The sequence below is a fragment of the Epinephelus lanceolatus genome, chromosome 21 (assembly GCF_041903045.1).
Source record: "Epinephelus lanceolatus isolate andai-2023 chromosome 21, ASM4190304v1, whole genome shotgun sequence".
NCBI lineage: Eukaryota > Metazoa > Chordata > Actinopteri > Perciformes > Serranidae > Epinephelus > Epinephelus lanceolatus.
In genome coordinates, this window is record NC_135754.1 from 16,619,798 (window position 1) to 16,643,343 (window position 23,546).

Genomic DNA, 23,546 nt, shown 5'->3' on the forward strand with positions numbered 1-23,546 from the left:
TATCTGTGCAACCGAGCACTGCAGCACCTACACGGACTATTACATCCAGATGGTCCTGGTTAAAGTGGGAAGAAGCAGCGGATCTGTTGGGCAGCTGAGTGAAGTGGAGCCTGAACAGCCAATCAGAGTGATCTCTCTCACTGACAAGCTCCGCCGCCGATTCAACATGCTCAATCGGTCGAATAGTCGCCGACGCCAAAGGTGAAGTGCTGACCGTGCGGGACACACTGCAAAAACTAGGGCGACAGACGCTCACCGACGGCCCAACTTTGGTTGACAGCCGACCCACCGATTGGTGTGTCAGGGCTTTTAGACTGAGTAGACTGCGCATGCGCAAAGTTCCCTACAAGTGTGCAGCAGTTCCTGTGCGTACTATAAAATATGATCCTGTAGGCGGCAACATATTGTTCTAAGGTAACAAAAACACACAATCTATTTCCAGGTGATTATAAACTAATGAAAACACAGTTACCATTTCTGCCAATAGATGCCCCTGAATCTTACACACTGGACCTTTAAAGGAAGATATAAGAATACAGATTTACCTTATCGTTTTAGATATTATTTTGTTGATAATTCACAATTACCCAACTACACAGGCTCAGAATCTTCATCTTCCTTTGTATTAAACATCCTGAGGTTAGTTTTTTAATCAAATTCTGTGGCTTTATCTTGTGAAAATGTATATTTAATGGATTTCTCTGTGTCATTATTTACAGACAAAAAGAAATGCCCTGCTGTAAAAACAATGATCCAACTGTTGTTCATACCATAAATGTGGTAACTATTCTGATTATTATTTCTTTGCATTTCCCCCTTTTTAACTAAACTTCTGCTCTTATTTTATGTGAAACTTCTGAACACTATATTAAAAAATGTACAAGTGGTTTTCTTTGTTTACATTTTACCTTTTGTTTGTCTTTTGGGTGTGTGCATTTTTTTTTATATAAGTCATCACAGGTTTCTACTACACTCACACTTTTTCTTCATGTGTATTATTTGGTGTGATTTGAGTGAAATAAAATAAACTAAAGTGCAACTTCACAACACCTTAGAAATGAATTTCACCTCTTCAAACAATACATACCCATTGGGTTTGAGAGGTGGTGGGTCGGGGCAGCCTTTCATATCTGGAGCTGGGGTTTCACATTTCATAACAGTCCTTCACTGGAGGTGGACAAGTCTCCATTTTATCCGCCAATAGAGGAGGACAGGCGGAGTCAGGTGGAGTGGCAGCAAGCGAGGTTACCACTTGACTTTGCTTTCAGGACATTTGGAAAACTTTTTAAGGATCTCCATCAATTCATACCACAAGGTATTTGTCACTTCTTAAATAAACAACACGGCATATTTAATTATTTCCAAATGCATAGATTGTCTGTAGTGTAATGAGTTGCCAGTGGATTAGACTTGGGTGTTTTATTTGCCTCCAAAAAAAGGCATACGTGGCATGCAGCGTGTGTGTGTGCGTGTGTGTGTGTGTGACTATGCGGTCCGGAGAAATGTCACTGCCAGGTCAGTGTGACTGAAGTGAACTGTCATGAATCCAGTGGGACTGATAGTTAGAGGAAAAAAGTAGTTTGCAACTTTGCAGAATGTGAACATTGTGTTACAGCCGCTGTTAAAGTGCGTTAAATGACTCCAGTCAAACAGGAGCACACTATTGCATCAGCCTAGCTTCTCTCTCTATTTTTGCATAAAATTTAAAAAGGGTGGAGAATGTGAACATTTGCCACGTGTTGTATTTGTCAGGCCATGAAACGTGGATCAATAAGATGATCCAACGTTATTTCATCAGCTTTGTAAACCTGTAGCATTATGTCCTGTTAAATGCAGACAACGCATGCTATGTCAATAAATAAAAGAAGTGTAAAGGTCCCACTTCCACTGTTAACTGCGTGTTTAATCTGACATCATACTGTCACACGTGTTGGAAAATAATTCTTAAGAGGATCGCTGTTTGGGCTTATGCTGCGTTCAAGGCTCCGCCTGTGTGTCGGAGTCAGCGGGATTCAGTCATGAGGAGCGTTTAAATTGAGCTGAACGCTGCATATCGTTGTCGAGTTGGGCTTTGGTTGTGAAATGTCAACAACGTCCGCAACCCTGTCATTACAGAATTACAGCAGTGGTGTAAAGTAAGTACATTTACTGGAGTACTGTACATAGATAGATAGAAATAGATAATACAACTACTACTAATGATAATGATAATGATATAAATATACTACTACTACTACTAATAATAATAATAATAATTATAATTATTATTATTATAATGTGCTTTATCCGGCACTGAAAATAACCATTATTCGCAACAGAGCATACGTGTGTCCGTGCTAACTATAGTACACAGATGTCCTGCAGCCCCTGAATGCATCAACTGTAGTAGGTGGGGTGCGGTTCAATGTATTGCATCACGCGGAAGAAACAAACCCACAGCCACTCCACCAATAAACGGCCACAACGCGCGGGCGGTAAGTGATTTATCACATTTACGGCGTGTATCTAACGCTGTCTGTTAAATTATAATTAAACATTTGCGTCTTAGTGTTTATGTTACATTTAATCTGACAAACTGAAACAGAAGCTGAGCTCGCGCCGTGGTCGATAGCGTAACGGTAGTGACAGTCCTAACATTAGCTACACGTGCTCGTTTCCTTCTTTGAAAGCACCGAACAATTAAACGTTATCGCTGAAAACTCTCCGTTTTCCGCCATCTTTATTGTTTCTTCATCATCTTCGCTGAAGACATTTGTCTGCGAACAGGTCAGTAGGTTCATGAGAATTGTCTAAGTGTCACAGTGAGTTCAGACAAAGACAGATGGTGTGTAGGAGGATGTACTCATATGGGGTGCCGTTTGTAAAGTGTCTCAGGCTGAAAATAACATCAACATTTTGCCACATTTAGCTTCAAACAATGTTTAAAAAAGTATTGTGAATTTTTTAACGTCACCTTTTACCACATTTACAGCAATATTTGTTAACTTAGAAATATATTAAATAGTTAAATCTAAATATTAAATGTGGCACCTAAATGTTAAATCTAAATATTAAATCTAAATCTAAATCTAAATGTTAAATCTAAATGCTAAATCTAAATCTAAATATTAAATCTAAATCGAAATGCTAAATATAAATCTAAATGTTAAATCTAAATATTAAATCTAAATCTAAATCTAAATGTGAAATCTAAATGCTAAATATAAATATAAATCTAAATGTTAAATCTAAATGCTAAATATAAATCTAAATGATAAATCTAAATGCTAAATCTAAATCTAAATCTAAATGTTAAATCTAAATGTTCTGGGTGAAACTAAATATTTAGCTAATATGCAAATTCACACTGCCGGTCCCCGGAAGTACCAAAATAAAAGCTCGGGATGATCAGACTGTGTTTATAGAATCAAATAACGAATTAAAACCAACTTATCGGGGGAAATGGACACTTGAACATACATTAGCGTGATAATAACTACCTAAAATAACAAGAAACATGTTTGGAGAAATTTTATTTGACGTGTACATTGAGTTGTTAGTGTCCCTTCGGAGGGATTAACAACCTAAGCTAACAACTGTTAGCTCTTAGCCCCGTTAGCAGTGTCTGTAATGACTAATTAACTCTTAAACGGTCCGTGAAAAAAATATTTTGTTCCAGCGGATGTCTTAGTTACAACATGATTGAGCTAGCAAAGCAGTTTTGTGTTGCGATGTGTGGTATTTATTCAGTTTTGGGAAATCACGTTGTCTAGAAAGCATCAGTGGCTGCAGCAGCAGCAAAGCTATCAGGACGTCATCTGTTAAAAGCCTCCCGTTGTCGGATACGACATGAAACTACTCCAGTTAGCTCAATCATGTTGTAACTAAGACATCCGCTGGAAAAAATTTTTTTTTTCACGGACCGTTTAGAGTTAATGAGTCATTACAGACACTGCTAGTGGGGCTAAGAGCTAACGGTTAGCACTGTGGTCAAGCCAGCCGTGGTTCGCTTTTGCTTGGTCAAATCAGCCGCACGTTTTTTTCTAGTGCGTGAATCTACTAACACTTACGGTAATCGTAATGAAACGGCTCTGAAGAGCTGCTGGTAGTGACTGTGGGTCAGACTGCAGAGGACAAGTTGAAGGATATTTTGCCGAACTTTGACGTAGAATAAAACACTTATTTTCCATAAGTAGTCCATGATTCATATACCGCTGAACTAAGTACTTCCTAGACTACGTGCATGCATAATATGAAGTACTTTAACTGTGTACTTTTTGAGTAATCCTGTGTCAAAATCCTTAACAGAGGACAAGATCAAGGATATTTTGCCCAACTTTGACGTAGAATAAAACACTTATTTTCCATAAGTAGTCAAAGATTCATGTACCGCTGAACTTAGTACTTCCTAGACTACGTGCATGCATAATATGAAGTACTTTTACTGTGTACTTTTTGAGTAATCCTTTGTCAAAATCCTTAACAGAGGATAAGATTAAGGATATTTCACCCAACTTTGATGTGGAATAAAAAACTTATTTTCCATAAGTAGTCCAAGATTCATATACCACTGAACTTAGTACTCCCTAGACTACATGCATGCACAATATGAAGTACTTTTACTGTGTACTTTTCGAGTAATCCTTTGTCAAAGTCCTTAACAGATCACAAGATCAAGGATATTTCACCCAACTTTGATGTGGAATAAAAAACTTACTTTCCATAAGTAGTCCATGATTCATATACCGCTGAACTTAGTACTCCCTAGACTATGTGCATGCATAATATGAAGTATTTTTACTGTGTACTTTTCGAGTAATCCTGTGTCAAAATCCTTAACAGATGACAAGATCAAGGATATTTTGCCGAACTTTGACGTAGAATAAAACACTTATTTTCCATAAGTAGTCTATGATTCATATACCGCTGAACTAAGTACTTCCTAGACTACGTGCATGCATAATATGAAGTACTTTTACTGTGTACTTTTTGAGTAATCCTGTGTCAAAATCCTTAACAGATGACAAGATCAAGGATATTCTGCTGAACTTTGACGTAGAATAAAACACTTATTTTCCATAAGTAGTCAAAGATTCATATACCGCTGAACTTAGTACTTCCTAGACTACGTGCATGCATAATATGAAGTATTTTTACTGTGTAGTTTTCGAGTAATCCTTTGTCAAAATCCTTAACAGAGGATAAGATTAAGGATATTTCACCCAACTTTGATGTGGAATAAAAAACTTATTTTCCATAAGTAGTCCAAGATTCATATACCGCTGAACTAAGTACTCCCTAGACTACATGCATGCACAATATGAAGTACTTTTACTGTGTACTTTTCGAGTAATCCTTTGTCAAAATCCTTAACAGAGGATAAGATCAAGGATATTTCGCCCAACTTTGATGTGGAATAAACTTTTCGAGTAATCCTTTTTCCTTTGTCCTTTGTCCCTTTGACAGTAAAAGTACTTCATATTATGCAAGCAAGTAGTCTAAGAAGTGCAAAGTTCAACAGTATATGAATCATAGACTACTTATGGAAAATAAGTTTTTTATTCCACATCAAAGTTGGGTGAAATATCCTTGATCTTGTCATCTGTTAAGGACTTTGACAAAGGATTACTCAAAAAGTACACAGTAATAGTACTTCATATTATGCATGCACGTAGTCTAGGAAGTACTTAGTTCAGCGGTATATGAATCATAGACTACTTATGGAAAATAAGTTTTTTATTCCACATCAAAGTTGGGTGACATATCCTTAATCTTGTCATCTGTTAAGGACTTTGACAAAGGATTACTCAAAAAGTACACAGTAAAAGTACTTCATATTATTCATGCACGTAGTCTAGGAAGTACTTAGTTCAGCGGTATATGAATCATGGACTACTTATGGAAAATAAGTGTTTTATTCTACGTCAAAGTTCGGCAAAATATCCTTCAACTTGTCCTCTGCAGTCTGACCCCCAGTCACTACCAGCAGCTCTTCGGAGCCGTTTCATTACGATTACCGTAAGTGTTAGTAGATTCACGCACTAGAAAAAAACGTGCGGCTGATTTGACCAAGCAAAAGCGAACCACGGCTGGCTTGACCACAGTGCTAACCGTTAGCTCTTAGCCCCACTAGCAGTGTCTGTAATGACTCATTAACTCTAAACGGTCCGTGAAAAAAAAACATTTTTCCAGCGGATGTCTTAGTTACAACATGATTGAGCTAACTGGAGTAGTTTCATGTCATATCCGACAACGGGAGGCTTTTAACAGATGACGTCCTGATAGCTTTGCTGCTGCTGCAGCCACTGATGCTTTCTAGACAACGTGATTTCCCAAAACTGAATAAATACCACACATCGCAACACAAAACTGCTTTGCTAGCTCAATCATGTTGTAACTAAGACATCCGCTGGAACAAAATATTTTTTTCACGGACCGTTTAAGAGTTAATTAGTCATTACAGACACTGCTAACGGGGCTAAGAGCTAACAGTTGTTAGCTTAGGTTGTTAATCCCTCCGAAGGGACACTAACAACTCAAAGTACACATCAAATAAAATTTCTCCAAACACGTTTCTTGTTGTTTTAGATAGTTATTATCACGCTAATGTATGTTCAAGTGTCCATTTCCCCCGATAAGTTGGTTTTAATTCGTTATTTGATTCTATAAACACAGTCTGACCATCTCGAGCTTTTATTTTGGTACTTCCGGTGACCGGCAGTGTGAATTTGCATATTAGCTAAATATTTAGTTTCACCCAGAACATTGAGATTTAACATTTAGATTTATATTTAGCATTTAGATTTAACATTTAGATTTAGATTTATATTTAGCAATTAGATTCAACATTTATATTTATATTTATATTTAATATTTAGATTTAACATTTAACATTTAGGTGCCACATTTAATATTTAGATTTAACTATTTAATATATTTCTAAGTTAACAAATATTGCTGTAAATGTGGTAAAAGGTGACGTTAAAAAATTCACAACACTTTTCTAAACATTGTTTGAAGCTAAATGTGGCAAAATTTTGATGTTATTTTCAGCTTGAGCCACTTTACAAAGGCACCCCATATACTCAGCCATGTTGTAGCTGAGTTACCGCGCAGACAGGCGACAACTGACTTTATTTATTGACAGTGGAGATGTTACGTACATTTGTTAGGAACTAAATGCTTCAAGTACTTTGAAGTATGTTTGGGAGATGTGTGTATTGGGCCCGTCTAACAGTTGGTGTAAACGGGGATTATTTTGCACCTGCGTTAATACAGGCGGATACAATTAGTGTAACTAACCACCTGGTGGGATATCTGTCTGCTGCACTCCCGTGCCAGCTCATCTGTTACACACCTAGCTTAGACAAACGCAGTCAAATGCATTGCCCTTGCAGCAAGTCCTCATTGATTTGAATAGGGTGGAAACATTTTGGAAACACTTCCTACTATAGCACATTTCAATTCATCAGTATCAAAACTACAGCCCCCAAAATGTCCATTAAGTTAAGTCAATATTGTTAAGAAATAAAACTGGACATGGAGGATTTATATTGGACTGCATCAGTTTTAGCTTGTTGTACCTACTAAATTGGCAACTGAGTGTACATACACACAGCACCAGAGCACCAGAATAAATCTGAGAGACAGTATCATTGCTGAAGTCAGAGTAGTAAATCTATTTGTGGTACACCACAAGTAAAGGGCCATGAATGAGCAACACTCCCAAAACAGCTCTTCAGCTGCTAGAAAAGTACCCATAAATCAATTTAAAAAATCAACAGGACAGCTGCATTGATCATCATTCATGATCAGCCACAGACTTTATCAGAAAAGTTGTTGTATGTACTACTTCACACTCTGACCCCTTTCTCTTTTTTCCTTTTATCCCCTCCTCTCTCAGATGGAGAAGCAGCCCCTGCCAACAGATGACAACAAGGCAGGAACCACGGAGTCGGAGATGGACGGCTACGCTGGTGAGGAGAGCCAGCAGGGCTCGTCTGAGCCTGCCGCTCGAGCAGGATGGAACAGTAAAATAGAGTATTTCCTGGCTCAAGTGGGATTCAGCGTTGGGCTCGGCAACGTCTGGAGGTTTCCATATTTGTGCCATCAGAATGGAGGAGGTCAGTATCACTATTATTATTGTCACCCATGTTAGATGGCTGCCACAGGATTGGGTCCTGGGGGTCCCATGGGACCAAACACAAATGTGTGTGCAGAATATTTAGTCCGTATGAGTCATCACAGGACGAGCATATAATAAGAGAGAGTGCCAGAATGTGTGTGTGCATTAATTGCCAACTATAGGTCTCCAAATCAGAGCAGTACATTATTTAACATAGTGTTTATAGATGTATAAACTATCTATAAACAACTCTAAACACTGCTGCTCTGAAGTCCAGTGTTCCAGCAGCTGGTTTAATATGTTGCTATGGGGAACTTAACTCTATAGCCAAATGAGGACACCACAGTTTGATCAAAGTTTGGTTCCAACTGCCACAAGTTGAAGAGTTTAAGTCTTTGGGGACTGATGTGGATTTTCTTTTTGGCTTTTTGGCTTTTTGGCAGTTGACAGTGACGAATCAGACGGGAAGCGGGGGATAAAAGCATGAATAAGTCATGCAACACTTCCAGCTGGAATTGAACCGGTTATGTTGCATGCTCTGTAACCATGCAGTCACCAAAGCACTTCACAGTTTAGATGAATATCACAGAAACAGCTTCATGTGTCTGATTTGTAGGCTGAAGGATGGATTTGACATATTTTCAAAAGAACATTGTGTTGCAGGCAGCAGTAAATCAGAATGATGTGGGATTTAAATAATAGTCTCGCACACACATCTGCTCCTCCTTTGCATAATAGTTGAAGCATCAAATTGTGGTTCTCGTTTACTAACTGAATGCTGGTCACCTCTCCTCCTCAGGTGCTTTTCTCCTCCTGTACGTGCTGCTGATGCTGGTTGTGGGCATCCCCTTGTTCTTCCTGGAGCTGGCAGCCGGTCAGGCCATCCGACAGGGCAGCATTGGAGTGTGGAAGTACATCTCCCCCAGGCTGGCAGGGATCGGCTACTCCAGCTGTGTGGTGAGATACTAACTGTTAAATGATTGACCCAGCCTCTACTGCTGTAAAGATAGGTCAGTATCATATATTCCAGGCGCCATTTCTGCTTCAGACAGTAACTTCCTGTTTGCCAGAACACCTTTTGGCACCGTGAGAAGCACATGGCTAGTGGTGTATGTGTAGGCCGAGGGAGCAATAGCATATTTATGACATGGTAATGATATTTTAACAGCTACTCCTTAAAACCTTATATAATTTTTTCATGAACCTGATCATCTTGTTCTCAAATGTCCTCAGGTGTGTTTCTTCGTGGCTCTCTACTACAATGTGATCCTTGCATGGAGTCTTTTCTACCTTGGGAACTCGTTCCAGTTCCCTCTGCCTTGGGAACAGTGTCCAGAACAGGGGAATGTAACAGGTACACACCGCCTTTAACTGCTAAGTCATGAGGAGTTATTAAATTTAAAATACATCTGCTGTGTGTCGATACAAGAGGAGTAATTGATCATCTTTTTTCTCTTTACACCAGTAAAAGAATGTGAAAAGAGCTCCCCCACGTCATATTTCTGGTACCGTAAAGCTTTGGATATCACAGACTCGATTGACGAGACAGGCTCTTTCAACACTTACATCGTCTGCTGTCTGCTGGCGGCCTGGACCATCGTGTGCCTGGGAATGTTCAAGGGTATCAAGACCTCTGTCAAGGTAACTGTGTGGTCTGTTGTGGCTCCTGCTTTTCAAAGTGTTGATTTTACTTTTCAGTAGATTTGTAATAAGAGCTAATACTTTGAACATCGCAGTTTTAAATTACCGATTGGTATGTCTGTTATGATATGCACATAGGAGTCGGATGGTTGCAGGACAAACTTCTGTGTGTGTTTGAAATGTTGCTGGGAATAGCTGGTGTGACTTTTCTAGGAATCATGTTTAATTGTTTTGCTCCTTAAACACTGTTATTTTGAAATATTGCTTAGCGATTCGTCAGTTTTGATGGCATTGTTTCCTTTGGAACTAGCTGAGCATGAACTAACAAAAATGTGGAGAGAAGCCCTCGATGAAAAACACTGACATGCTGAGAGAATTGTATCCTGTGCGTGCTCCACTGTTTGGGCATTCCCAGTTAGGTCAAATCCCAGTCATGTGTTGGGCTTAGATTTCAGGGTCATTGTGCGTGAATGAATCTCTCTGGAATGTCTGGCTCAGGGATTTATGTAATGCTCTGTTGCCTGTTTTCTGTGACACATATAAGCAAGTTCAGTCTCTGCCAATGGACTTAAAATTAGAATAAACAGCAAACCTGTACCTTATGTTCTGTCAGGATGGCATTCAACCCAATAGCCAGAAAAAATGGCATTGTACATTTTTGCAAATCATGGATATGCTACATTTGCATTTGTGGTTTTGTTTAGGCACAAAAACCACTTGGTCAGGGTGCGAAAAAGACAATCTCTTGGCTTAAAATACCCGGTTTTGGCGGCGCATCCCAGGAGGAAAGACAGTGATGTCTCCTTAAAACACAATCGCTTTTCATGGCACTATCCCGGCAAGAGACACAGCAATGTCTTGATCAAAAACAACCGCTTTTTGTGGCACTATCTTGGCTGGAAAAACAGTGACAGGTTGCTATAAAACACCCAAGTTTGGTGCCTAAAAAGCTGCTGGAAAAAAGTGACGAGGTTGCTAAATCACAACTGGTTTTGTTGATTGTTGGTCTTGAACAGTGGCCTGCAGCTTGGTAGGCACCTCACCTCGGTGACTTGGTATCCATCATGCTCTCAACCTACCAATAACAAAGTCAGCTCATGTAGTACGTCACTTCGATGAAACATCGATATGACATGTACTAAACATACAGATGTAATTTTCGTGGTTTGCAGAAACGTATTCTGGTGACTGGGCTGTGGCATTTAGTATTACGAGCCATTTCTGGTGGTGGCTCATGTTAACTTAACAAACACAGGAATTAAACCCTGCCATGAACAAACATCCTGTATCAGGTGTGGAAATAACTATCTACTGTATTTAATGTTTAAAGCTACCATCTGAGGGGAAGTTTAATACCCCTCAGGCTGACATCAGGTGTTTCACGCAATTACTGAGTTAATCATCTCAGATTACAGGGGCCATATGTTCGGTGTGTAACAAGCAGCAGGCTTAACACTGAAGATTAGGTGAAACGTCAATTATCTCAGTGGGGGAAATGGGTTGTTATAGCAGCAAACTAAGTAGGATTCAACAGGGCACTTATTAAAACACAGGTTATGTAAGCATATTAAATGTGCCTCAGCAATTTAAAGTCCTAGAGTATTTAGATCCAGTATTGTGACATATTTGCTGTTGGTAGAAGTTTGCCTTCAGGGGTTTTTACCAGAAAGCTTTTTTGGTTAGGTTTAGAAAAAAGATCATGGTTTGGGTTAAAATTAAAAGATTTCTGGTAGAACGCCCTGTAGGCAAGCTTCTCCCATGAGCAACATATTTCTGAGTGAAACAGGATAGGCAGGCGGGACGTATGATAGATGAGGCTGTGAAAATGCCTTGCTCATAATCTGGAGCTGTCGTAGATTCCACTTTCCTCAAGTGTCGAACACCCATGTTAATGTAATCATTCTTTGTCACTTACTAGGTAATGTATTTCTCCTCCATCTTCCCCTACGTGGTCCTGTTCTGCTTCCTCGTCCGAGGGCTCCTGCTGGACGGGGCCTTGGAGGGGATCACCCACATGTTCTACCCCAAGGTACCTGCTCATAAAATGTCTGGTTGAGTGTAGCAGTAGATGAATATTTTCCCTGACACACCTGTTGTTCCCTCTGTACATTTCTAGCTGGAAATCTGGGGAGACATACAGGTGTGGCGGCAGGCGGCCACGCAGGTCTTCTTTGCCTTAGGCCTCGGCTTTGGGTCCATTATCGCCTACTCCTCCTACAACCCCAAGAACAACAACTGCCACCGTGATGCCTTCACTGTCTCAACTATAAACTTCCTCACATCCGTGCTGGCCACTCTGGTGGTGTTTGCTGTGCTTGGCTTCCGTGCCAAAAACAGTGTCAAAGAATGTGTAGTAAGGTATGTTTAAGCAGAGCTGAGTTATGCATTAAAAAAATTCTCTTTGCATCGCACACACTATTTTGTTTGCCACAGAACTTGATATGTCTTGTTGCATAGTCGTATGTTTACATTTGTGCTTTGTCTTTTTCTTTCCTTAGCAATATTAAGGAGTTATCCGAGCAGTTTCGCAGTAGTAATGTGGAAAAAACTCTGATGCCAAACTTCGACTATTCTGATCCCAGTTCTGTGGCTCTGGAGGACTACAGAGCCTGGTTTAACCAGTATGGCAGTATGGTCCCAGGCAATTTAACAGACTGTGACCTGGAAAAAGAGATGCAGCAGGTGAATATTGAGGGTTTCTTTTTTGCTGTCCTGGACTGTTTGTATTTTGTGGACTGTGCATAAAAGCTAAAGCTGGCACTCTTGTTTGTGTGCAGGGCGTGGAGGGCACAGGCCTCGCTTTTATTGCCTTCACAGAGGCAATGTCACTCCTGCCGGGCAGCCCCTTCTGGTCAGCGCTTTTCTTCCTCATGCTGCTCAACTTAGGACTCAGCACCATGTTCGGCACTATGGAGGGCATCCTCGCCCCGCTCACCGACCGCTTCAAAACTCTGGCCAACAACAAGACCAAACTCACAAGTAAACACATTTTTGACCTCTTTTAAGAAGGAGAATCCCAACTCATGCAAACCTCAACATCACATTAACTGAATTAATTTGGTTTTATTGCTTGACCTCAAGTCCAAGTGGCATTTAATAACTACGATTCTGTGGACTAAATTTAATTTAATGAACTAAAATGTTTGATTCAAGGGAGATGGACTAAACGAGAACTACAATTAAAGCTACAGAGGGTGTGTTTTTAGAAAACAACAACAAAAAAAACAACCTTTAAGTCATATTTGCTAAACTCACTAAATCCTGATAGTAGTACATGAGACAGATAATTTGTAAATTAATCATGTTCCTTTGCTCGTAGATGCAGCGATTGACACTACGTTAGAGACTCTGTCTGGCTCTGACTGGTTGTTTTCTTTCAGGTGCAATGGATTTTTGTAAATTCGATTATAAGCGCTAGGAGGAGCCAGAGGAACCAGATTATTTTTCAGATAATCTGTCCCACACACTACTGTCAGGATATAGTGATGGTTTCAGCAAATATGACAAAAAGCAATTGTTTTTTTAAATTACCTACTGTAGCTTTAAATGCTATTGGACAGTAAACTCTAACCTCCCTTTACCTCGCTGCTGGCAGACATCTCACTCTGTCATTCTGCCTGGAAAGTTACAGCCAGTAGATCAGTGTCTTGTCAAATCTCATGGAGCTGAGACTAAACAGTGTTTCCTGCCAACCCAACAGTCTATCAGCTGATTTTACTGACACCCTCAAGCAGAGGTGGAGCAAAATTAGCAAACGGGCTTGTGGAGTTATTCAGGATAAACCAAAGATGTATCTCTGTGCTTGATTGTTGTGTATGCTTTCTTTTAAAGACACTGATTTACTCAACATGTGTATCTTGTTGCAGTTTTCAGCTGCATCCTCGGCTTTCTGATCGGCCTGCTCTTCACCCAGCGCTGTGGGAACTACTTTGTGACGATGTTCGATGATTACTCTGCCACCCTGCCCCTCATCATCGTGGTGGTTTTTGAGTGCTTCAGTGTGTCTTGGCTATATGGAGCTGATAGGTGAGGTCTATTTTCACACTATAGGTAACTGTCTTAACTGCATCAACTAATCAGTTCAGCTCTCTGAGTCTTCTCAGTGTATGAATATGTAATTCCTGAAGGTTTACCACTCTGTGTTTCTGAAGGTTCCTCGATGACATTGAGGGAATGCTGGGCTGGCGTCCCCATGTGATTTACAAGTACCTGTGGAAATACATCTGCCTGCTCGCTATGCTGGGGTTGCTGGGCGCCACCACCATTCGCATGTTCATCAAACGCCCCACTTATCTGGCATGGAACCAGGAGAAGGTATGGAGAACTGTATTAAAGAGAAAAAATACACTCTTAAGAGAAGGTTCACACCTAAATCAAAAATATGTTTCTTCTTCCTTACCTGTCGTGCTATTAATCATTACGATTGTTATGGTGTGAGTTGCCAACTGTTGGAGATATCAGCCATAGAAATGTTTGCCTGCCCTTGAATATAATGGAACTAAATGGCACTCGGCTTTTGATGCTCAACGCCAAAAAGAATACATTTGAAACACTTAACAAATGTCCCTTTCCCGAATTTATGACTGGGTTACTCAAACCTATCCACTGACCTTGTTGGGAGCAGTTTCATGTAGGAACTGTTTTTTTCCTACTGAACGACAACTGCCAACTGTATTACTGCGCAGAAGGAAGTGTGCGCCTACTGCTAGCTCACCTAGCACATCTTGTTCTGTCATGAGCATGAGCTTTTCGTTAGGGATGTCCCAGCTTTTTCACTTCCGATCCGATACCGATATTACAGCCTTGAGTTTTGGCCGATACCGATCCGATCCAAGCACGTATTATACATATTCACTTATTTTGTTGTCAGTCATGTTAGAAAAGGTTTGATCAAGCAAAGAACAACTACTTAATCAGGTTAGTTAGAATGATCCACAACAGTTGGTATGAGAAACTGACCTGTTTATTGTTAACAGGGTTAAATAAATAAACTTTAAACTTGAACATTAACATTAAATAAAAAATATAGCTGGTTTGCTTTGGCTGCTTTGGCCCCTTAATAAATAGAAAATGAATCAACACAAGAAATCTTTAAAATGTCTAACAATGAAATTAAAATAGCAGCAAGACTCCACACACTTGTGCTTTGACCCCTAATAAATAAAAAATAGATTAACACCACAAGACAAACAATGCAGCCTTTCCTTTTCAGTTATTTTAGTAGTGTTTTTGTAGTCCATCCATGGCTCCAATTTCACTAATTGTGCCCAAAACAATGCCATCAGTGCTCTTTACTTAAACAGTAAGAGTGTAAACCAAATAAAAATATCACTCTCAAAAAACAGAGCAGAAAACAAATAGTCAGTTAACTAAATTGACCGCTACTCTTCCTACCCTCTGTGTATCTGCCGTCTGCATGCTGGCCTGGTGAATTGATAGTAAGAGCTGGAGCGGATCACTGGAATGGACTGCTTGAATCGCAGAGCGCTGGGCTGGCCGGAAAACCTGGCATGGAGTCCGTGAAAAACTGGATCGGAGTTCATGGATCGGCATTTTTCCATGCAGTCTGATCCGATGCCCGTTTTTTGCTAATATCAGCGGCCGATACTTTTCGTCCATGAGTAGATGCACGCTTCCTTCTGCACAGTGATACTGTTTGCAGGTGTAGGGTAATAGAAAGAAAATGTTTCCTACATGAAACTGCTCACACCAAGGTCTGTGGATTATCTTGAGTATTTGAGTCATGACTTCTGGAAAGAGACATTGTTGTTGAGTTAAAAAAAAATGTTCCACTTGTTGAAGTCCTTGAAAGATAAATCTGTTTCCTTTTCCTCCAGGGTTCTGAGGAGTACTTGGAGTACCCCGGCTGGGCTCTGGCTGTTTTGGCTTTACTGATCATATTTGCCATGATGCCCGTCCCAGTGGCCTTGATCCACGCTGTTCTGCAGGACCGGACAAAGCGAACAGCCCGAGATACAGAGACTGGTCAGTACAGCATCGTTAGTACTGATGACAAGTGCGACACCCCCATGACCGTCATGTCAGACCTTGACCGAACGAACGGGAGCGCGGCTTCTTTTACCTAAGAGCTGGACGTCATGTTGCACGGTGGGAAATGACTCGCACTGCGCAGTCAAATGTTCAGTGGGCCATTTTGAAGGACAGTTGAGTTATCTCGCAGCTTTTAGTGCAGCTGTGGAACAGAAAGCCATTGCAAGGTGGGACAAAAGATTCCTTATTTTAATATTTAAAACCTTTTCCACATTTTTTAAGAAACTTAAATTAAGTCCAAAGTATCCAGAGGACAATATTTAAAAGTACAACTTTTAAAAAGTGAGTAGTATGGGAAATATGGAACTTATTGCTGCATGGTGACATGAGTTACAATGTTCACTGTTTGATTGTTACAGAGTTGTTGTCCAAATGAGCAAAAACAATGTTTCCTAGTTTTCAGTGTAAGCCATAGACATCACGCCATAATCCTGCATTAATTTGTTTTGTATGAATCCTTCACTTGTCTGTTTATCTTAAATATCGTATATCTGTCACCGTTACAAAAGCATTCATGTGAGATGCACCTCATTATTCAAAGGAGCCATGTAAGGGTTGCAGTGGTGTTCTGCAAAACCATGTACTGTGGTATGAAAATTTAGGGTTATCATACTGCTTATATTTGCTGATCTACGTATTGGGGGGGGAAAAAGCAACGTGTACGCCTCCTTTCCTCTCAGACTTTTTACACATACGTCCATTTAAAAAATGGTTTCAAGTTTCAGTTTTAAAAAGAATCTGTTCAACTGTTTTCATCCCTTTAAGGGTCACTGTAATTGATAGTAATAATGATACTAATAATCATGTGATACCGTGATACCATGAAGACATGATATTTTCTGAGGCGGTTATCAAACCATGAAAATCTCATGCCGTTTTAACCCTAAACCATACAGCCAACTTTTCACTTCTCATTTTGTTGAGGACAGAATTATGTCTCACCATTATCCACAGTCTCCTTTTTGTGTTTAAAGTTTTTGTCGATCAATTTTTTTATCTTTTTTTTTTTTTTTAAATAATGAGTTCTTTTACAGCACAGTGAATGTGACGATTGTTTTGAAATGTTTTTAGGCTGGGCGAAAGATTGTGAGTTATGGTTTGAGTTGAGTTACAGCCAAGAAAAGCTGAGCCTTAATGAAAACAGGAAAATGGCAGCATCATCATATCTCTTTGTGTAAGGAACAGGGCTGCAGCTAACGAATGTTGTCTTGATTTGTTTGGTCTGTAACATGTCAGAAAATAGTGACAAATGTCAAAAAAAAGTCCAAGGAGATTTCTTTAAATGCATTGTTTTGTCAGTCCAAATCCTAAAAAACATGACATAAATCAGAGAAGAGCGGGAAATTTTCTGCCATTTTTGCATCAAAAATCACTTAAACAGTTATCAGTTATCAAAATAGTTGGCGATTATCTTTCTGTCGATCGACTAATTGATAAGTCGACAAATCGTCGCAGCTCTAGTAAGGATCAGTAAGTACGGTGCATGTTACTGTCTAGTCAGATGCTGCACTTGTTGCTGTTGTTGGATGTTACCTCAGTGCAGAAATAATCAGGACAGCTAGGGAGGGAAGGGAATGGATCCGTTAGTTTGCCACAATGTTATATTTTTCTCAAAGCTAAGCAACAACAGTTGTAAAAATTTTGTGAGACTGTTACATCAGGAAAGACTTGATAGAGCTATGCTGAGTATTAATGATAATAGCATTAATGCTACTCACCACACAGAAGCCATGTAATCATGTTTACAACTCAAAAAACACCTGAGTCACTGTTTCGGTTCTACAGTTTGATATTTTACTGTATGTTGAGGTGTGTGCTGTTTGTTTGCAGGAGCATACTGCAGTTTAACTACACATGTATGTTCAAACCAACCTGAAATCCAACAGCTGCTGTACCAAATCAAAGCATTCAGTTTTGGTTTACAGTGATATTTTAACAACGCTTTTTTTTAATTGATAAAAAATTAAGTCAGTCTCTGAACATGTAACTCTCCATCATCTTATCATGTTGATTACTGTGATATCAGACATTAGCAACAAAATCGCTGTATTTTGAGGGGGAATCATCAGTAGTTTATGCCACTTTGTCAAGTGACGGCATGGTACAAATATTAAGGTAATATTGTAATGTAAATATGTATATAGTACAAGTGGAAGCTCTTCAAGAACAAATGTATTGTAATGGATTTTCTGTCATTTTTTTTTATTTGTAAATTGAAAGTTTGCATGATCCATTTTTTTTCCCGAAGCTCGAGTTTAGGAGGAAACTTGCTGCATGTTTGTTTAAACAGACTCGACCAGGCCCGAGTACTCCTTCACTTCAGAGTTCAGTGCAGTATGTGATGTAATTAATGTGTTTATTTTGTAAAGTCATTTTTTAGACTTGCTTGTTTGGTCATCATAATCTTTTCATGTACATTTTTTCTGAAATTGAAGGTGTAGTTTCACATTTTCAGTGGGTTACTATCAAAATGAGCTGATGTTATGCTGTTGAATGTCAGTGTACCAACACTAAGTGCCTTCAGGCTTAATAAGGCTGACGTGACAACATGTTAAAGGCATTCCAGCGTATGTATAGTTTTAAAAAGACATTTCTTTTGATATGTTCACTTTTCAATAGTGTATGTAGTCTGTAAGTCTGTATAAAATGTTGAGGAAATGTAATATAATACCACTGCTTTGTAATATATTTTTGCCATTTTAATTAAAATGCTCTTTCAGCACAACAGCATATTGATCAGTCTTTGCTGTTTGACCTCTTAACATTGTCACCTGACACGGTCTGAAGTGCTAATTTGTTCAGTGATTTTGGACACTTTTAGAAGGGGATTTTGAGGATGTTTGTTTCCTTTCACCAATCAGCAAGTTACAGTTAGAGATCATAGTTTCAGTTCAGTGTTTTGAGAGCATGAAAAAGTGTCAGGTTAAGGTGAGGCAGGAAGGAAACTACTCCCTCAGACAGTGATGTTTTCTTTATCTACTCGAGGCTTACTGAGCATAAACTTACACACATTTACTTGTGAGAGCACAGCACACTCATTTCTATAGTATCTCTTACAGGGCTCCTCCACTGAAGCATTTGGTGGTTACATCACTCACTTAAAAGCTCTTAGGTGCTGGCAGGTTTTGAAGACGCAAAGAGCATTTCTGCAGTCACGCTCTCCACCGAAACCCACTTCCATCACTTGCTGTGCGCTGCCGCCCATCTGCACCATTATCTGCCTGGGAAAGTTGAAGCATAACAAAACTGCAGCCAGGGTAAACAACTTGTGAACAGCTGTATACGAGGACAACATGTAGAGGTAATGTGAAGATTTGTTTGTCTTATCGAGCAGGGATTGTGCAGGGTGAAAATGAATCTGCCCTCCCCTCCTGCTCTGACTGTAGGTGGACTTGAAGTTCAGTTTGTAACTTGGTGTGTGTGTAAGTCTGGCAGCTCATATTTGCAGAACACACACAGGTGGCCTGATACATGATGTTCAAGGCTATAAAGATTTGTGTTAAGGCAGTCGCCGCTTGTAGCTTATGAAACACTGTTTTGACTCTTAGACTCAGTGAACAGTTTGCACACGTCTTTGTTTTTCCTTCACATCTATCAGTCCTTGAGCAGCTCAAGTGCCCCTGCAAGACTGTGCAGAGTGTGTGAGTGGGATACACACTTTACTTAAAAGTGTTTCAAACCAGTCAGCTAAGAGGATCAAATACCAGACTGTTGAGGTGACTAACCTATGTAGATCTCTATCTCTAGCTCTCCAGATCATCATTAACATTTGAGAATTAAAGAGTAGAGTGAAATATCTAATCCCCCCTGCACAGTTTTGTTTATTGAAATTTTTAGAGCCAGATACAGTAAGTCAGTAGATAATTGTTTCAATGCCTATCCAGACTATTCAATACATAGGTTAATACTTCTATACATGGAGAGATAGAGATAGATAGTAATAGTGATTATAAAAATGAATACAAAGACAATTATTGTTATAATAATAATAATGATAATATAAAATAATAATAATAAATACAAAACCAATATAAATAAAATAATTACAAATAAATAAAATAAGAATAATAAAGAGAAAATAAATAAATAAAATAGAGATGGTGATAGTGTAACAAAAATCTAGATAAAAAATAATTCCAAAATAAAAATATAATTTACCTTTAAAAAAATTTTTTTAAGTACAATTGTTAGGTGTGTACCCTGAGTTAACATCTTCTAAAACTCACATAGTCTGGGCACTCAGAAATAATCAGAGATAATGTATGAATATATATTTGTGTGCATAACCCAGTTATACAACATAAACAATGTAATAGACATATCAAACAGGCCCAATGCATGTCAGAGTACCACACGGTTAAAGATGAGACCAAGAAGTCAGTATTCCGTGATATTTGGGGAACTGTACGTTGTCTGCTACCATGAAGAAAGACTTCCATGTTTCATCGAGAAATATTATTAATTGTATGCATCTAAAAATAAAACAGTCTTCTTGACTATAAACATACTATAAGCAATTTTAGGAGAATTTCTCATCTGTCTGTCAGCAGATCAATGAATAAATGAAATTAACAACAAAATAACATCTGATATCTTTGTCCAAAAAATCCCTTAGGTTAATATATTACATTAACTTTCATATTTAATACATTTTTTAAAATGTGTAATTCTATTTTATTTCATTTTTATTCTGTTTTATTTTATTTATTTATTTTTTCTATTTTTTTTATTTGCATTATAGTTGTTTGGACTTCGCATGAAATGGACTCAAATGCTCACCACTTCCTGTAGACTATTAAATTAAAGCAGTACATTTATGTGTCAGCAGGGAGCTCTGTTGCACTCATGTCAGAGCTTTTCTCTGCTGAACACCTTCATGCTGCAGCTGGTTGTGACCTCTGCAAAAACATTTAAGCCCGTGTTTGGTTTGCTATTTTCATATAAGATAGAAATGTTTTTCCACCTTACAACATTTATTATGTTTTAAAAGACCCACATACGAATTGATTTCAGGGTTAGGAGTTCAAACGTCTGTTCAAACTCCAAATTCAAGGTCAGAGGGAAAACCTCTGAATTTAATTATTTATTTGTAAGGCTGCTTTGTGTTTGTGAGCACAGCATGTGTGTGCTTGTGTGGAAGAGTACCTACAGGTGTCCCCTTGGAATTATTCGGTGTCTGGAGGGTTTCTGTTGTCTTGGATGCAGTTTTACTTCAGTCAGACAGAGAGGCAGAGAGGACAGGACCGACGCCCGACAGAGAGAAACACAATATCCTCGCTTCAACCTCAGGTAAACACAAATGATGAGAATGATTTTAAAATGTTAAAACCTGCCTTTCCATATCAGTGAATGTGTTTGTGTAGGACAGGAAGTTTTCAAACACTCAGAGGCCTTTTTTAGAGCAGGACTAGGCGGGGACTTTATAACTGTGTAGATGATTATTAGGAAAAAACGACTGCTGTATTCTGACTATTATTGATTTATATGGCTACTTATGGTGAGCATTAAACTCCCTAACCAGCCCTGTAAGCAGCCATGAGACTACACTTTTAAAACAACTAGAAAACCATCAGATAAAAATGATATTTTTGCTTCATTTTCTATAGTTTTCCAAGTATCTTTAATTTCATTCACAGGCGTACCAGTGGACACATGGCGGGCCTGGCAGCTCTCTGCCTGCTGCTGGTGTTTCCACTGAGCAGCTCCCAGAGCACCCTGCAGTCTGAGCAAAAGATCAATGCCCATCAGGCCCCAGCTGCGCCTCCCTCTCCTCCACACATACGGGACCTGCTCAGAAAAGAGGAAACCACTCATTTAAATGCAAAACGGACGTGTGAGTTTAGTTAAAAGAAATGTTGTTCAGTAGAGCTGCAAATGTCCACCCTGTACACTGTGACCGGGACACGTCATCCTAAAATCAAAACATATTTTTCCTATTACTTGTGGGGCTGTTTAACAGTCTAGATTGTTTTGGTGTGAGTTGCAGAGTGTTGGAGATATCGGCCGTAATAACAAAGATGTTCCACATTCCACATTTTGTGCCTCCGCAGATGCCCATGTAGACAAAGATAACGCCAAAGTGGGTCTGTTCATTGCTGCGGCCATGGGAACCTTCGCCCTGATGGCTGCAGTGTACTGCATCTACAACAAATTCTACACCAAACACCAGTACCTGCACACCCAGCTTCACGATGACTCCGGTACAGTAATAGATTTTATTCTCTTTAAGTCGTACACTTTAGGAAACTGCAGCCCTTTGGTACCAAATTGCATTGCCTGCAGGGACTGTCAGAAACTCGCATGGTTATAAAAATACACACATCTTATCTGCCTTCACTACAAAGCGGCACAAGAACAGAGAAAACTAAAATAAAACTGAGGACTAGGAGTAAAGACACTTCTCTCACAGAGTGATAAAAGGAAGTGAAAGACTGAAATACAGACAGTCGACAGAGAGAGAGACTCCCAGAGAAAACTGGACTCGTCAACATCTGATCTTTTTCCTATCTTGTCTCTCGGGGATCATTTGTTGTAATGCAACACAGCCGATCGGGTTATTAAACATGAGCGTGCTGTGTTGTGCTTATTGCCGTTGTGCAAAATGACTTCTTGGAACTGAAGCACTTCCTGCTTGCTGCCGTTTGGAAGCACTAAGAAATGATGTTGCATGATGCAGCTTCAATAGTAGAGTGACCAAGTGTAAGTTTATTAAGGCCTTATAAGAAAAGAAAATTAAACTATTGATTTGGTGCCTATAGTGTGTGGCTTTATTAGTAAACATCAAAAAATATAACAAATCTATCTAAAAAAAATATTTACAGGAAATGACTACACATTTTACATGCGGTTCCTCATCTATCTGTCACAGATAACATGGACCCTCCCCCTGTGTTTTACCACGCATCTGCTGGCCCCAGTGCAGTAGACGTGCGGAGGGCCGGTTACGGCTCAGTCTCAGCCACTCCATCCATCATCTCTGTGCCACCCAGCCTGTCCCCTCCTCCCTCTGCCATGCCCTTCCCTCCCCTCTTCCTCTCCTCTCAGTCTCTGAGAACTATATCAGCCAGGGACCTGGAGAAAAGCTGCATCTGATGTCGAATGCTTAGTTCGCAGTATGAAAGCAGAAGTAGTAGTTTCTTAATTGCGCACTTTGTTTTTCACACTTAGTTGTAATTTTGCATGCAAAATTACAACTAAGTCGGATGTGTGTTGCGGTGTTGCCCACTTTGTTTTTCAATACCGCAACACACATCCGACTTAGTTGTAATTTTGCAGGCAAATGACTTTGCACAAGCATTCGGTTTTTTAACAATAGGAAACTGCAGAAGAAGAGACTCTTTACAGCAACAGTTGGTGGTGAAATATACCGAAGAATTGTGCTGTGATGAAGTAACTCATCCACCTGCTGCAACTGCCAGATCTGCCCCAAATATATATCTATGTATCAATATCTTTCCTGCACCTCATCTCACACCAGCCATCCTCTCAGTAGTTGTCCACTGTGGTACCGGAAAAAATAAACTGTCCAGAGATAAAAGAAATGTTGTCTTGGTCATTTCTACTTTTTATACTCATTAATTACAGTCCCCTAGTTACACACAAAATCAGACTGAAATACAGTAATTTGTTACTGTTTGTTACTGTATTATTAATGATGGCTTCATGCTATTTAAGCGTCCTAATAAGCCGTGACAATTAGCCAGCATGCACATTACTAGGACCTTGAAACTGAGACAGCTAAATGGAATTA

The 23,546-nt window shown here is 39.4% G+C and overlaps 2 protein-coding genes across 2 annotated transcripts; both read left to right on the forward strand.

Annotated features, from left to right (window-relative positions):
• The first annotated feature begins 2,377 nt into the window (after nucleotides 1-2,377).
• LOC117247311 (sodium-dependent neutral amino acid transporter B(0)AT2-like) lies at nucleotides 2,378-18,523 on the forward strand. The gene is made up of 12 exons (XM_033611759.2): nucleotides 2,378-2,474; nucleotides 7,883-8,102; nucleotides 8,904-9,061; nucleotides 9,338-9,458; nucleotides 9,570-9,745; nucleotides 11,664-11,774; nucleotides 11,862-12,103; nucleotides 12,244-12,427; nucleotides 12,523-12,724; nucleotides 13,612-13,771; nucleotides 13,897-14,059; nucleotides 15,583-18,523. Exons 2-12 carry the CDS (start codon nucleotides 7,883-7,885, stop codon nucleotides 15,829-15,831), a joined length of 1,986 nt encoding a protein of 661 aa, XP_033467650.1. The 5' UTR covers nucleotides 2,378-2,474; the 3' UTR covers nucleotides 15,832-18,523.
• Nucleotides 18,524-18,612: 89 nt separating this feature from the next.
• Nucleotides 18,613-23,327, forward strand: LOC117247314 (uncharacterized). The gene is made up of 4 exons (XM_033611769.2): nucleotides 18,613-21,085; nucleotides 21,433-21,629; nucleotides 21,847-21,996; nucleotides 22,665-23,327. The coding sequence occupies exons 1-4, from the start codon at nucleotides 20,916-20,918 to the stop codon at nucleotides 22,886-22,888; spliced, it is 741 nt and encodes a 246-aa protein (XP_033467660.1). The 5' UTR covers nucleotides 18,613-20,915; the 3' UTR covers nucleotides 22,889-23,327.
• Nucleotides 23,328-23,546: the final 219 nt, after the last annotated feature.